Raw genomic sequence first — 15,806 nt, forward strand, 5'->3', positions numbered from 1 at the left:
AAGTGGCCCTGGACACCAGGAAATCACCATTGAACATGGCTTGCATACATTTCAGGTGCTCAGAGATGGTGAGGTCTCAGGTCTGGATGAGAAACTGAAGTCCTATCCAATATCCAATAGTAGGGTTCTTATTGTTCTGGATAGGTCCCCTTATTTGATTATTTGTTGATAGGATATGTTTGGGTTAGAACCTGTAACGTATATATTACAAGAGAAAATATCATAATCATGCTGTTAAGCAAATATTGATATTTATACCACGAAGATATATAACATTAATCCACCCAAAGACGCAAAGATATCATTGTGAATCTCTTTGTTATTGTTCTTAATAAATTCAGAATACACAAAGATCTGTATATATATATATATATAGAAAAAGAGAGAGAAAAGATAATTATCATTGATCCAAGTCAAAAGTTTAAATGACGTACATGTAGTAGATTACAGCAGGGTACAAAAAAGAGTCAGATTACAGGAGTGGTTGGAGTGGGGGCTCAGAGGAGAGATAGATGTTAAATTGGGCCAAGGTTCTGGAAATATGGCTGAACACTTGATTGCAATATAGACCATGTTGTACCTTGGCTGTCAAAAGGAAATTGATGCCTCAAGTTAAAACAAAAATTCCTTTGGCAGCTCTTTATATTTGTGCGATAAGAAGCTCTTATACTTTCTTTTCAGATCTCCACCTACAAGATGTTTGCATTTGATGCAGTGAGTTACTTGATTTAAAATGGAAACATTCTATTGAAATAGTACAGATGATAGGTACTAGGTAGGTTACCTTTAACTTTAAAGGGCGGGCTGTTCTCTTGTAGGGCTGACTGAACCAAATTTACAAGATTCGTGCCTGAGAAAAAACAATAGCAAGCATAAATATGGCTCTACCGAGCATTACAAAGTAAAACAATGATGAAGTTTATTACTGATATCAGGATTATTTGTCTTCAAACAGTAGACAATTCAATCTACTTGCTTTTCACTGTATTACCATATACATAATACACTTGTATACGAGGAGCTCATTTACTTGCCTGCTGTTAAAAATATCTAGCTCATAAGGAGAGCACCTATATTATCCTCCCCGAGGACCAAAAAAAACTTTCTGAACTTTGCTCACCTGTTTTTAACGTTTGCCCTCCATTCACATTAATCAAGAATGATGAAATTTGGTTCTCCTGTAACTGCAAAATAAATATAGACAGTCAAACACAAGTATGAAGCTTAGTACAGTACAAAATCAATAAAATAGTACACTTCAAATACCTTAGACAGAAGACCTTTCGCCAGCTCTAGAGGATCAACAGAAGAGTTCTTGCTATATGCGGGCGTGAACTTACCATCCTGATATCCTGCAAGAAAGTGGTAAGCTGCTTGGCCAGGTGTAAGCTTTGAAATGGATGGAATCGTTCCTGAACTGCTCCAATATGAAAAAAGAAATAACCACTTTCTGGTTAACAGCCATTCAAATTATAATGGAGTCGTCACAATAAATGATTATTCCATCAAATGCAAATTAAAAAGCACCAAAAAAAACTCAGTAGACATACATATAAAAAATTTACCACGCACAACAAATTTAATTCAAAAAAAAATAAATTAGAGGAAGGAGAGCTAAACATCGACAACAGCCATGTGGGCTGATCCAAGATTATCTACCTAAAGTATGGCAATATTGCATTTGACGTAAACTATATGTAAATTAGTGCTATGGGTTGATATAACAGTGTCATGTTGCAGCTTTAGCCATAAGCAAGTAAAGACTGAATGATGACATGTAAAGAAGCAGTCAATAAAATTTTGATTTGAAAGTAATGCGAGTATATATTGCATTACAAAAAGGAGTAAAAAAAATTGGTTTCACTATAACTTGCAACAGAAGTCACATTCAATGCTTGATATCTAAAGAATCATTTTCTTTTAGGTTAAATATGCTCAGACAAGTAATAAGAAGGTTGTAGCATCACTAGACAGTAAATGCAAGTACTTTCTTAACTCTGACAACCAGGCTAGTCCTTGTGAATGTAAATCTACATCTGCAGTATTTTACAACTCTATGATTCCATATGCAACGTGCAAGCAAGTATTTTCCTTGCCTAAATAAATATGGGATACAGTAATTTTAACTCCTTATCTTTACAAATTTGCATTTTTGCAAAATAAGTAAGCCATATCCTATAAGTTTTTTTTATATTGGCTGTCAAATACATTAATCAATGACAGATGCAATAAAAATTACAGATTGCAAATCTTAGCTACAAGGATTAGTGTGGAGTGATATAGTTTCTAAACAATTACATATCTAGAGTTAGAGTTCCTTCAACTCAGTTTAGTACCTATCAGAAGATGCAAAGATGACAACTGATGGTAGTTTCCAAACACACTGTCCTGAGTTCCCGATCTGAAAAAGTGGTGAAACACCTTCAGAAGAAATAACAACACCAGCTTCAGGTGATACTAATATATCTGAGAAATTTCGAAGAATGTCTTCTGGAGCAAACAAAAGCATCACCAAGTTGCTGGAAACTAGAAGACTGCATTTTACAAGAATAATATGAATAAATACACATTCAATAACTGCAAGTCAATAAAAGGGAACAATTGTTTACCCAGCAGAAAGAGGAAGACCTCCCCGTGAAATGATAATATGTTCAGATAAGGCAGTTATTGCTTCCCTTATTCCATTTGCATCAGCAAAAGACTTGCCACATAAGATTAGAGATGAACGTTCAGTATCAGTAGCAATAAATCCAATATCACCTTTAATACCAAGAGACTCTCCAATACTTGAACTGAACAATCAGAATGACAAATAAATAACATTAGAATTCAGCCATAGCAGCAATGGGCTAAAACTATATATATATACCAGTACTGGTCTTCCTTACATTATTTAGACTAATCCCTTTAAATTTCATATTTGTGGGTGTATGCATGTTAAACTGCTTTTAAAAGTACGCACTAAATTAACAGAAACCTATATTATCTGGAAAAAAACAGTTTTGTATATTCAAATAATAAAATACTACTCAAATTGCATACGGAAAATTAATTATCTACTAATAAAAAAAAAGGGATAGTGATTCAGTGTATATATCCTGTAGTATTTAATATGTATTACAGAAGTCAGAACCTATAACGAGCAGGGGTGGCGCTCCCTCAAGTCTAAATTGCAAACATAGAGAATTTCCCTCGACTATAAAAGAAAGACACGACATATACAAACAAAAAAATTCCAACCACAAAAGTTAGAGGACCCTTGGAGAGGAAAGCATGCAACATGAAGAGCAAAAGAAGCTCCCATACAATAGGGGAGTTTAAATATGATATGTATAAAATATTCCTTCCTGTCAAGCATATCAGAAATAGGGTTTTTAGTTTCTTAAATATGGTAATCATTCTTTCAAATATCAACCAAAATATGTGTGCATTTTTCTAGTATTTTTACTGGACTTGCATATGTTTATGAGGAGAATGACAAGATCAAGTCTTTTTAAAAATTCAAACCTCAATAGTTGTTAAAAAAACAATTGCAATATTTATTGTAATTGATGTTCTATATTTTATTGCATATGCCTCTACGAACTCTACATTACTTAGATCTGCAAGCATTACAGACATAATGACAAATATTCCCAAGTGCTCAGAGAAAAGACACTACACCGTTTACTATGTGATTTATTATGATACCTTATCGATGAGGCGACATAAACAGTTAAAGGACAAGTATCATGAGAAACTGCACGACTAGAGGTTCTCCAGAGCAACTTGGAAAGTGACAGTACAGAAGATGGACTGTCACTTATGACGCGAACTTTGGCATTACATTTTAGCAATGAACTAATAGCCCCGTCATGGACATATAACTCTGAGATTGACGAAATATGCGACGACACCTAGAAATAAAAGATTCATCAATAATTTTAAGGTGGTTATTTTCAGTCCTCCACATATTTACCGCAACTACGAACTAAATATCTCATAAAGGGCCAGGGGGGGGATGCCTGCTTTAGAAGTTTCGTGAATTGTGCTCTAGTAATTTTTAAGTTCCCTGAGCCAACATGCCCTCTAGCAAGAAATGGAACAGTTACAAAATGCTCTGCAGTCCAAAAATGTAGAAATTTAGTACAAGAACAGAGATTTTTTTTTTTTGAAATTATAATATTATGTTATGACAAATGCCTTTCCTATACCGGTCGCACCCTTCTGCAGAAGTTCCAGAGCTGTTAAGTTTTGAAATACTTTCTCCTTCACAATAACGCCTTTTCCTGACAGGCCCCAGTTAAGTCCATTAGATAATTCAGGACCTTCCCTACAATTAATAAAATGGAAAATTAAGGAAGTGATATGTATAATGTAGCTTATATGTGTGTGTGTGTGTGTCAGAGTGTGTGCTACTCGAACTCCGGAACAAGGTGTCAAACACAGACACATATCCTAGTGACACCGTATAATTGATTAATCATCAAGTAAAATAAGAAACCATGTGAGAAATAATTATAAAAGCCAAATAACATGAATTTGTAAAGGTCTTTAAAACTTAGGTGTCTTCTTCTCCTCTTCTTTTCTTATCTCTCATATTTGCTTCTTTTATCTTCTCATATTTTCCTTATCCATCATACATCCAACTCCTATGTGTCAAAGAATTATTTGAAGATTTGGAAGCATATATAGTGTCTTTATTGATGCATATATCGGTGACACAATTGACAGAACTAATTAGGTGTATATAAAAGTACAACTTGTTATTAGCATGTGATTAGTTAGTATTTAGCCTCTAACTTGCCTGCAATTAGCTAGGACTCCTACTGCATAATGGTGCACTTCTCAATGGGAAACAGAACACACATTTTTGCAGTTCAATCGTTTCTTCTATGTTAATCAATATGTCATTTCTCAATTGGTCAAAGTGTCCACATTCGAGTAAAGGATCAGACACGGAATAAGTCTCGTGTCCAAATGTCCTAGTTATATGCAGTGATTCTCTGTCATCCCATACCTGCTATAGCATGGATACAAACCTGATATAGGCCAATCCTATAGTTTTCATGTAAACTTAATGATCACATGCAGGTTGAAACTGAATATACACGTGTCATATTTTTTGTACAATCATATTAAAATAAGCCAGCACAGCTTTTGTATAACTGGTCTATTGAAAATTCAGAAGCAAGCAGACATATATCAAGCTTATAAGTATTTCTAGTAGTAAAGGAGTAAATCTTACTATATAAAACAAATCACCTTGTAGCATTCCTAACTGCATCCTTTTCCGAGGAGGAAATTATATTCTGCAAAGTCAAAGTATCCGAAGAATGTGAATGAAATTACGAGCAATGAGCTGATAATATGAAAACATGGCTGCTAGTTAAACAGAGTAAGCCACAAGGTACATAGAGAAAACTAAAAAATCACTCCTCTAGCATTAAAGATTGACTTCTCATTAAATCAAAGTTCACAAGTCAGTCACGTAATAATGAAATTTTACAATTTTGCAAATTAACATAGTACATTAAACTCCTTTTAATAGAAACACTGCTTGTCCAAGTGTCCTAATAATGTTTAGGTGTCACAAGCCCCATTTTTGTTCCGTTGGGGCAGCCGGCCGGTTTGAATTAATGTCAAAGTTTTTCAGTTAACTACAGCAATTTGATCTAAATGTGAACATAACTCTTAACATTTAATTTACAAAAAATGTTCAAAATTGAATTTCCGAGATTATTTGTTCAATGCAGCTTTAAATACGTGCACCAAGTCAAATTGGACAACTAATTTGAAACGGCGGGAGTATTAGGTTTCCAGTTAATTACTACTAATCCCTAGGTTCTGGAGGATCCAGCTTAAACAAATTGCAATATGAGTTACATTAGAGGATTTTAGATTAGGCGTTTGTTTAGATACAACAAATATTTTAAAATTATTTTAGTTTCCAACGACAAAGGCATTTCAATTTAAAACTACATGTACATATTAAAACATGGGGAGAGAGGGGGATGGAGGGAGGGAGCGAGAGAGAGAGGGAGAGAGAGAGAGAGAGAGAGAGAGAGAGAGAGAGAGAGAGAGAGAGAGAGAGAGAGAGATTACGCGTGCAGAGTAACGGTGTAAAAGAGTTGGGGAGTTGAATTTGTTGAAGCAGGTACGGGCGAACCTCTTCATAACTAGGAACGTGATTGATGATTCAACAAGATGAACAAGATGACTCTACTATAGACACTGGTAAAAAATAAAGTGGCAGCCTCGCGCACAGCTAAGGCCCATCCTTTTGCAAAAAAAAAGAAAAAGCTCAGGCCCATCTGGGAAAATAACGGGAATTGTTTAACAATTATTTACGTACGTACAGGCACAGCCCAATGGTATTTCTTTAACGCCGCGAGAGTCTTCACGACTCCCTCAATCGTACAATACAATAATTTTTTTTACAAAATTATGCATAATAATAAATTCTAATTTAATAAATTTTTTTACTTATATTCATCATATTTTTTTATAGAAATATAAATACTCTGAGTCTCCAACTCACATCTCATTAAATTTTATTCATTTTTAAAAAGAATAGTATAAAAAAATGTCCATATATTTGCTTTAAAAATTGGAAATGAACAATTTATTATAATTGTGCTAAAAGTTGGAAATGAACAATTTATTACAAGGGAAAAAATATCTCTCAAAATATCGCACATATGATGCTTCTTTAGATTATTTTAGTTCGACTTTTACCTGATTTGTGTGCCAAAATTTCAGGATATTTATATCTTTAGATATTTACATTATTTGGATATATGCGAAAAAAATTCGTAATCAAGGTATACAGATCAAATTATAGGAATTTTTTTTTATGATATGATATGTCATAATAACGAGAAAAATTCCCAAACGCCGTGAGTAGGACTTTAATTTGGGCCGAGCGATGAGAATTTTGAGCCGTATATAATTCGAGTCGAGATTAAGCGGATCGAGCGAGCCGGCTTATTTAACTAATCAAATCTAAATCTTTACCCGAATTTGACTCGTTTAACTAAAGGAACCGAGTCGAGTTCACTTAAACAAGTTCGAGTAGGGCGAGCTCGTGAGCTGCCCGATTCGAATTATAGCCCTAGCCGCGAGGGAAGTAAACTGAGTACGTAGTGTACTTTAATGACATAATTGTAATTTTTTAAATAAATTATGGAATTACAAAAATGTCAATCGTACATTCATATTAAAAATACTTTATATTATACCTAAATATGTGAGTACATATTTATGAGTATTAAGTTTTAAAATAATCGTATATTGCATATATCGTTTGTCACTCACAAGTAGAAATGACAATTCAAATATCCAGAAATCATATTAATTTCGGATCATCATTTTCGGATTATGATATATTTGGAAACCATTCAGATCAGATCGGATCACATGTGTTTCAGTGTGAGTATAATTCGAATGAAATTTGAATTAAGATCATACGAAATTCAGTTCGAATTAAATTCGGTTTGAATATTTTCATATCATAACTTATTCATTTATACAATTTGCGAGACTTAAAAAGTATCTTTTTATTAAATATAGTATTTTGAATATAATAAAATGTACTTTTACAAAAATATTATGAATAATTATGTTATCATAAACATAGATTTACGTTTATGAAAAAATCCCAAATTGTTTTCGGCATGAATTTGGCTTATTGCAGATAATATTCGATTCGAATAATATATTATTTGGTTTTGATCGGTTTTAAGTTATATTTGGATCTAGTATTTCAGATATTTTTTGGTTAAATTTTAAATTTCGATAACTTTTAAATTTATTTAAATTGATTTTCGTATAATTATAGAATTATGTAATTTAAATCTCATATCGCATGTTAGTTTAATAAATTTGGATTCAATTTTGTGAATTCATACATATTTTAGCGGGTCCACTCGCACGAGATCCCTTTAAGGGGTCGTTTTTATAACGACTTGTATATTTTTATATTGTTTAAAGGTGTAATTATTAAATAATTTCATAAATAATATAGGTTTGTGGGTTCTGTCAGCTGGATATTATTTTTGTTAGTATTTTAATTAATTATGTGTGATCTTTGGTGTTCGTGTATTAATTGTGTAATTCGTTGTGAAGCTGTGTTGTGTCACTTTTGTATTTAAAGGTGATTTTATTCAGAATTTATTTCCATAAATACTTGGGTTATCCCTAAAATCATTTTTATGGCTTCATAATTTTATTAAATATTTTTAGGAGTTTTAAAAATTTAGAAATCAATATTTCATCAATTATTTAGCCATATATGATTTTTTGATTGTAATTATTTGTTAAATCCGTATTTAAATTCCAAAATTCTTTAAAAATTATGAAAATTCATATTTTATTTAGTTTGGAATATTTCGAGAATTTTAAAATTTGTTCGGAGATTTTTGAGATTTATTTAACTCGCCCGTGGTTTTGTTTAATTGTAAAGTGCGGGTCCGGTGTGCGCAGTGGAAATGATTTGAAAATTTCCAGAAATTTTATTCTATTAACTCCTAATTACTTCAGGATTTTTAAAATTATTTTCATGAGTTTTCGAATACTTTTACCCGCTAAATGCTCGATTAATTCTTTAAATTACGGTGTCAGAAATTAGAAATATAGCGATAAAATCAGATAATTGCAATTGTTCTTAACTCCTGCACAAAAAGAGAATCAATTCTTTTGTCCCAAATCTCAGCCCTGCCATTTTTCTTTCTCTCAACTTCATCTCTCGGAAATCTCTCGGGTCAATCTCTCTCTCTCAGTCTTGCATCTCTCCGTCTCTCTCACACTTCTCTTACACTCTCCCTCTCTATAACTCTCTATATATTCCTCTTTCCTCTCTCTCTTTGTTATTTCCCTCCCCGCCTTCTATTTCCGCGATTCCGGCCACCCCCCTCCATTTTTCCGGTATCTCGGCTTCCTATTCGGTTTCGTTCCAATACATATATGTATATGTATATTTCTGTGTATGTGTGTCTGTGCATATGTGTGATTATGTGTGTATGACTGTGTGTGTAGTGTACTGCGTGTGTGCGGGTGGAGTGTGTGTTGGTGGCGCGTTTAGCGCGTGTGGTGTTGGTGACTGTCTTGTTGTTGGTTCGATTACTGTTGCAATTCATTTCATTATTTTATTATTTTTGGCAGGTTGTGATTGATTAATATCTGTGATATAAAAAGAAATGGATTTTATGCGGAAAAAAATTTCGATTAATTGGCGAAATTCGCGTTGGAAACACGGGAAATTACTCGGGTACCCGCGGAATTTTGTCGCCGTCCGCGATGAAGTTTTACGAGCGGACGGTGGACGGTGATGACGTTGTTCTGAGTCCTACTGTTTAAAAAATACAAAATACGATATAAAGCATAAAAACACGACTAATAATTAATAATTGTATTTAATTGATAATTAAATTTTTGGGACTGATATTGATGGCTGAAATCGGTGGTTGGGTTTTGGATTGCAATTGATTGTCGTTGTGTTTGTTTGGACGTCGGGATGTTCGACGGGTTAGCCGATAATCAAAGGAGGTGCTGCCCGATTTCCGGAAAATTTAATTACGGAAATACAAGGCCGTACCCAATGGCTATCAGAACGTCGATCGATAATATGTAACTATTTTGTACGAAGTCTGATTATGTGTTGTGATGAAATACTTTACGAAAATCGATAACCCTAATTTCATAAAAGGATAAATATACCTATTTTCTGAAAATGAACACCGAACCGACTTTCGAAGACGTGAACCCTAATTGATACGTGTATTATTATATGAAGTATTACGAGTCGGGTTTTGTTAACGTTCGAGTAGATTGTTAGCGAGGATATGTCAAGCATAATCGAAGGTCTAAATTAGGGTATTTCAACTTTGTAGGTGCTAGTCGGAAAGCCCAAGAGTTGGCGTTGGATAGCCTAGTAGACAGTCGACGAGCTCAGTAAGGTTCCAATCGAAGGACCTGAGTGTTAAGTCGAATCCAGGGTAATCTAGTGGTTAGACGTTAAAGCCTGAGCATTCGTGTCGATTCAAGGTCAATCGATAATATTTGTAAAGCTCTGTAAGGCAAGTACCCCTGAACAAATCTTTTACGGTTCAGTATATATGAATAATTGTTGATTTAAATTACATACTGGAACATAACGATTTAAGTTACGTATCCCCTGGGTTTCAAATTGTTTTGTTAACTTGTGTTTTAGGGGAAAAGTAACTTCGGAAAATGCCTATCTCTAAATTTTAAATAAAATGAAAATATTTTGGAAAGTGTGTTGTGATATAATTGTTTTAACAAGAGATAGGTAAGTGATTTGGAAAACTGGATAAAAATAATCAGATAATTGGATGAGTGTGCGCAGGAGGCCCGTAACGGCCTGAAAGTTAGCGTTAGAGGCAAAGTGGTTGCGCACCCTATTATAACCACCAGCCCAGCGTGACAGGGACCTAGCTAGTCTCTGAGTTCCGGAACAAGTTTCCATAGGATAGCCAGGCTAGAGTTATCCTATGGAGATAGCCTGATCAGCTGTCTCACCAGGGATCATCCAATACTTTTATATATGAGCAAGTGTTTTTGAGGTTCCCGGAGAGGAACAAGTTTTATAGGTCCTGTGATGGGACAAGTTTTATAGATCCTGCGATGAGATAAGTTTTATGGTTCCCGTAATGGAACAAATGATTTTGGGTCCTCGTAATGGGACAAATGGTTTTATGGGTCCTGCGATGGGACAGAAGATTTGAAAATGAAAGAAGCATGCTAAAAAAATTGAAATTGATATTTATGCACATCACACAACTAATGATTTGGTTTTACAGAGCATGCTAGTTTTAATATCCAGTTCATACATGTTTTACTTGTTTTCTAGCAAGTTATGATTTATGCTCCTATAACTATTTATCATAAACTGTTTTTTATTATTATTCATATAGTGGTATTGTTGAGCAACTGATTGTTCACCCTTGCAAAATGTTTTATATATGTATTGCAAATGCCTAGGGGATTCTTCCGTGATAGTCAGGGTTGAGTTCCAGTTCCTTCCGTGTCAGGCTCCTCTGAGGTAGTTGTGTTGGACCCAAGCGGGTCTGTTGAGTTGCTGAACAAAGATAGTATTGTTTGGATTGTCTTTAGTAAGTTGGTTTTGTGATGGTTGTAACCTAAGTCATACTTAAACCTGGAAAAGATCTTGGAAAAAGGGGTTGTGTTTATATAATAATGTTGAGTTGGATTATATTAAGTTGTTATTGTTATTAGTGATGACGTCAACTCCTGACCCCAGGGTTGAGGCCGTCACAGTTGTTATCAGAGCTACAGGTTTGGGTCCCTGATTTAGGTTAAGAATAGAGTCAAAAGAGTGCAGGAAGGTTTATATATAGATGTGAGTCAGCAACTCAGTCAGAGGAGCGAGTCTATGAGTTCAATCAGGGTTTCGGAGGCGTAACCCTGATGTATATTGATGATTGAATGGAACTGCCCTAGCTTGTAGTAAGTCTCCCTTGTATATAGGTATTACTGGCAATGTCTGGTAGAGGTTTCTAGTTTTCTTTCTCGAGCAAGCGAATCTGACCGTGAAAGTTCAGGTGGAAGGGTAATAGTCAGCGGCTGCCATGACAGCCGAGTCTCATAGTGAATGTGGATCAGTACTGAGGTTTATACCTTGAACCCTTATAATTCTTTCCTCGGAGGCTCTATCGGTTGATTGGGGCAAATAATAAATATGATGTGACTATTTGTCTATGTGACAAAGGGTCTGGTGGGACGCCACCGAATTATGTGTTGTAAACTGTATAGTACTAAGACTGGCCATCTTACATACTTGTATGGTTGCTCCCAGTCATATCCACATTTCCTTCACGTTTCTTTTAGAATGAATTATCTTGACTTTGAAATTTTACTTGGTATTTTATGGCAATGAATTTCCTTCGGTAACCACTGTGGTCAGATCGTCCTAGTTATGGAAAGTAAACAAAGAATTGACCGTCAGGAGAAGTAAAAGTTCTATATCCAGTTGTTATTTTGGAATAACGAAAGCAGAAGGGATTGGCGATCCATTGGAGAAGGTTTTTGTCTTAAAAAAGTTAATTCAGTGGTACGCGAGTTTATGGCAAATGATAGGAAACCACCTTTAGAAGAGTGGTGGGTTGAAAATTGGAATAGTAATACATTAAAGTTTGGAGTTCCTGAAATTGACCTAGTCTGTGAGGTTGCTTGTTGGTAGTTATGGCTGAAATAGCCAACCCCATTTTATTATGTTGGTTAGTGATACATATGGTTACTAACATGTTATGTGTCACAATATTGTGAACCGTGGAGTTGAGTGGTGAAAGATGGTTAGGATACTTGTTGGTGGTTTGGTTGATGTTGATGGGTTGATATGGTTGTTGGTTGATTGTTGGTGTCGGCTTAAGTCCGACTGGTAGTTAATAACATAGAGGGAATGTTGCCCAATTTTTTGGAAAATACCCTACCTTTATGGATACAACTTATACTTTTGTGTGTTACTGATGTTTCTGTTGATACTCCAATTGATCAATTAAAAGAGAGAGTTGGTTAATTGTACCAACTAATGGTTAGTTAGATAGAAGTCGGTTCCAATTATAGTAAGTTAATTTCTAACGTGATTTTCAGACCTGGAAACAAAGAACGTTCGATGTGTCACATGTGATCATAAAGGTCATTATGCGTCAGAGTGCAATCCAGAAAATCCAAGAGTTACTTGTTACAAATATGGGAAGGTTGGGCGTATTGTAAGGAGTTGTGGAACGGTTACTCAAGGTACTACATCCCAAAGGTCAACATCCAGCATAGTTAGAGGCAGAACTACCAGAGTGACCAAAAGATCGAGTGTTTAGAATTCGTACGTAGTGCAGCTGATTTGACACCCTTTGCGCTAGAGGAGTTTTAGATGATTTTAGTAACAAATTGGTTGTCCTTTCATAAGGCAAAGATTAATTCAGGAGAAGCGAATAGTAAAGTGTATGAAAGCCAGTAGTAGGGTGAGTTGCTAAAGGAAGGAGCAAGATAAGAAGCCCTTCCAATCGTGCGGAGAAAGAAGTTATTAAGCTAAGGAGATAAAGTAGATCCACTTTGTGTAAAGATACAAAGAATAAAGTACTTAAGCTGAAGGAAGTTGAGTAATATATAATTGCCCTGGAGTTTCTTTGAAGGCCAGTGGGACGAAATAATTAGTTCGATAATTGTAAAAGATATTAGTAAGGAAAGTGAGCATACCAGATATAGTCCTTTGGTTTACACCAGAAATGTTGCTGAAAAGAATGATGAAATTATGAGTGTATGTAATGATTATCAGGGGTTTAACAAAACGATGAATAAGAATAAGTAACCTGTAAGGCATATATCATAGCATATTTGTTTATTCGAGGATTTAACTCAACTCAAATAAGAATGTAACAAGTAAATAGTGGATCTACCGTCAAAGAGATCTCTCAAATAACATCTGTCAAAGGATTCAGAAACAACGTTCATCTACAGACTTGAGGAATTAATTCACTGGAAGAAGTTCAAGAAATTGATCAAGCCTCAGTGATACAAATCAAGATTGTGGATTTAATCAAGTGACAGAGATCTTGTTAGGGTATCAGAGAATTACAAGGATTTAATCTGAAGAAAATCAAGTATCAAAGTCAAGACATGAAGAAACGTCACGAAAGTTAGTCACTCATGAACCAGACAGTACATCGAGTGTCAACATTGAAGTGGTGGAATTGATTCATTATTTTCAGTGATTTTCAGAAGATCTTCAGAAGAATGGTTGCAGTTCAAGAGTAGTATTAATTCTCTATTAATTAAGTCATATAATTTAATTAAGAAAATAAATTATATCTGCAAAGATTAATTTATTGATTAATTGAATTAATTGATTAATTAATTTCGAATTAATATTATTGATTTTCAGAAGTGCAATTGAATTAAAATCAGTTTAATTCAATAAGACAATTAAAACTTGAACTGGCATGACAATCTGGATTGTCATACCGATTTCATAATGACTTCACAAAAAGTTGGAACCGTTAAAATTCCACTATTTGATAAAGAAAATTATATTATGTGGAAGAAGAAGATGCTCTTGTTTTTACAAGTTGCAAATCCCAAATATCTGAACTTGTTAAAGAAGGGTCCAAAAACTCCGATGGTTATTGAACCAGAGGTGATAGTAGATGATGTTGTGATTACCAAAGCTAGAACCTATGCTAAAGAGCCTGAGGATTTTTCTCCTGCTGAAAAAGAAGAAACCTCCTTGGATGCCAGCCTTCAATTAATTTTAATTGATTCCCTTGATCCCTTGATGAACAGACATGTGATGAACTGTAAAAATTCCAAACACATGTGGGAAACTATTGAGGTGATCAATGAAGGCACAGAGGAAATTAGGGAGAACAAGTTAGAGATCTTAACCTCTGAGTATGAACATTTTAAATCCAATCCAGGAGAAGGAATTACTGAAGTACAATGCATTGATCAACAACCTGAACATAAATGGAAAATATTATTCAATCAGGGAGGTCAACAAAAAGTTCCTTTTAACACTGTCAACTCATCTTGAACATAAAATCACTGCCATAAGAGAAGCTAGAGATCTGAGTGAGATTTCTTTGGATATACTCTATGGTGTGTTAAAAACCTATGAGTTGGAGCAGATTCGGCAGAAGGAAGTCTACGGGAAAGATAGAGTGGTCAACACATCTACTGCTCTAGTAGCTGAAGGTCAACAACAACAACAACAATCTCAACAGTCAGAGAGAATGGTACAGTATTCCAAGGCTGAGGAAAATGTATTAGTAGCAGAATATGATCCTCCTACTACAAATCAATCCAGTGATGATTTTTACTCATTGGAAGAGCTGGAGCAATTGGAAGATGAGTCAATGACCCAAATTGTCAAGAGATTCTCCAATGTCAGATTTAAGAGAAATCCCAAGTTCAAGTACAAGTCCAACTACAACATATACCAGACAGGTGGATCTTCATCCTCTAACACCAGTAGTGGTGGATACAAAACATGGATGATTGATCGGAGCACCATTAGATGCTATAACTGCAATGAGTTAGGACACTTTGCCATAGAATGCAGGAAGCCAAAGCAAGTAAGGAAGAACTCTTATGATTCAAATCAGAAGAGTAATTCTGAAAGGGCTTATCTGGCAAAGGGAAGAAGTTAGGATGATACTGATAGTGAAGATGAAGAAGATGAGAATCTTGCTCTTATGGCTATTGATGGAAAAGCTTCATCGTCAAGAAAAGAGGAAAAATTTACTGATGCTGAATTAGTTTATCATCTAGGAGGTTCCTTAGATTGTGCTCGTCGTGATAATGAATTGTTAAGTCAACAGATCAAAGACCTTGAGAAAGAGGTCAATGAATTAAGACTTGTGCACATTAATCAAGACAAGTTAAAAGAACAAGTATCTTTTCTAGAGAATAGAGTTAACTGTTATAGACAACTCAAAACTATTCTCAAAGACAAGATCACCGGTCTTGAGACTAAGGTTAAAGCCTACTTCAATTCTTGTTCGAAGGCTAAAGAGTTCTACAGTAAGCAAGATGTTAATCAAACATCTGGTATAGGTTATGATTACAATGCTGCTATTGGAGAATTAGGCATAAACTCCCCTCCTCACGTCTGTGCTAAAGGTAGGGAAGTACCACATGTGCTTAAGGGTGTTGATAAACCCTCTATAAAGCATCAATTGCTGAACCATTTGATGCGACCTCCTCTATTATTCAAGAAGAAATACGTGCTGAAGATCATGCTAATGAGAAGGTTGTTTCCAAGTCAAGTGTGTCGAAAGTTCCAGTCAAAGTTA

General features: G+C 34.8%; 1 protein-coding gene across 3 annotated transcripts; it reads right to left on the reverse strand.

Annotated features, from left to right (window-relative positions):
- Positions 1–343: 343 nt before the first annotated feature.
- On the reverse strand, positions 344–6,241 carry LOC141690044 (uncharacterized). Of its 3 annotated transcripts, none has more exons than XM_074494626.1 (11): positions 6,085–6,241; positions 5,245–5,291; positions 4,203–4,312; positions 4,005–4,099; positions 3,691–3,896; positions 2,610–2,792; positions 2,337–2,534; positions 1,267–1,417; positions 1,121–1,184; positions 785–850; positions 344–689 (listed from the first exon to the last, which is right to left on the reverse strand). In XM_074494626.1, exons 1-11 carry the CDS (start codon positions 6,154–6,156, stop codon positions 613–615), a joined length of 1,269 nt encoding a protein of 422 aa, XP_074350727.1. In that variant the 5' UTR covers positions 6,157–6,241; the 3' UTR covers positions 344–612. The 3 variants fall into 3 exon arrangements, with proteins under 3 accessions (XP_074350727.1, XP_074350726.1, XP_074350725.1); XM_074494625.1 differs by having other exon boundaries at positions 4,194–4,312; positions 6,085–6,240; XM_074494624.1 differs by having other exon boundaries at positions 4,188–4,312; positions 6,085–6,240.
- Positions 6,242–15,806: the final 9,565 nt, after the last annotated feature.

The sequence above is a fragment of the Apium graveolens genome, chromosome 10 (genome assembly GCF_009905375.1).
Source record: "Apium graveolens cultivar Ventura chromosome 10, ASM990537v1, whole genome shotgun sequence".
NCBI lineage: Eukaryota > Viridiplantae > Streptophyta > Magnoliopsida > Apiales > Apiaceae > Apium > Apium graveolens.

What these genes read in the sequence shown, in the direction of transcription:
- LOC141690044 (XM_074494624.1), bottom strand. Translation starts at nt 6,156, where the DNA reads ATGAAGAGGTTCGCCCGTACCTGCTTCAACAAATTCAACTCCCCAACT. An exon ending in ATCTTTGCATCTTCTGATAG is followed by an intron (nt 1,418 to 2,336) that starts GTACTAAACTGA and finishes ATATTGGAGCAG; the next exon opens with TTCAGGAACGATTCCATCCA. An exon ending in CCCGCCCTTTAAAGTTAAAG is followed by an intron (nt 690 to 784) that starts GTAACCTACCTA and finishes AACATCTTGTAG; the next exon opens with GTGGAGATCTGAAAAGAAAG.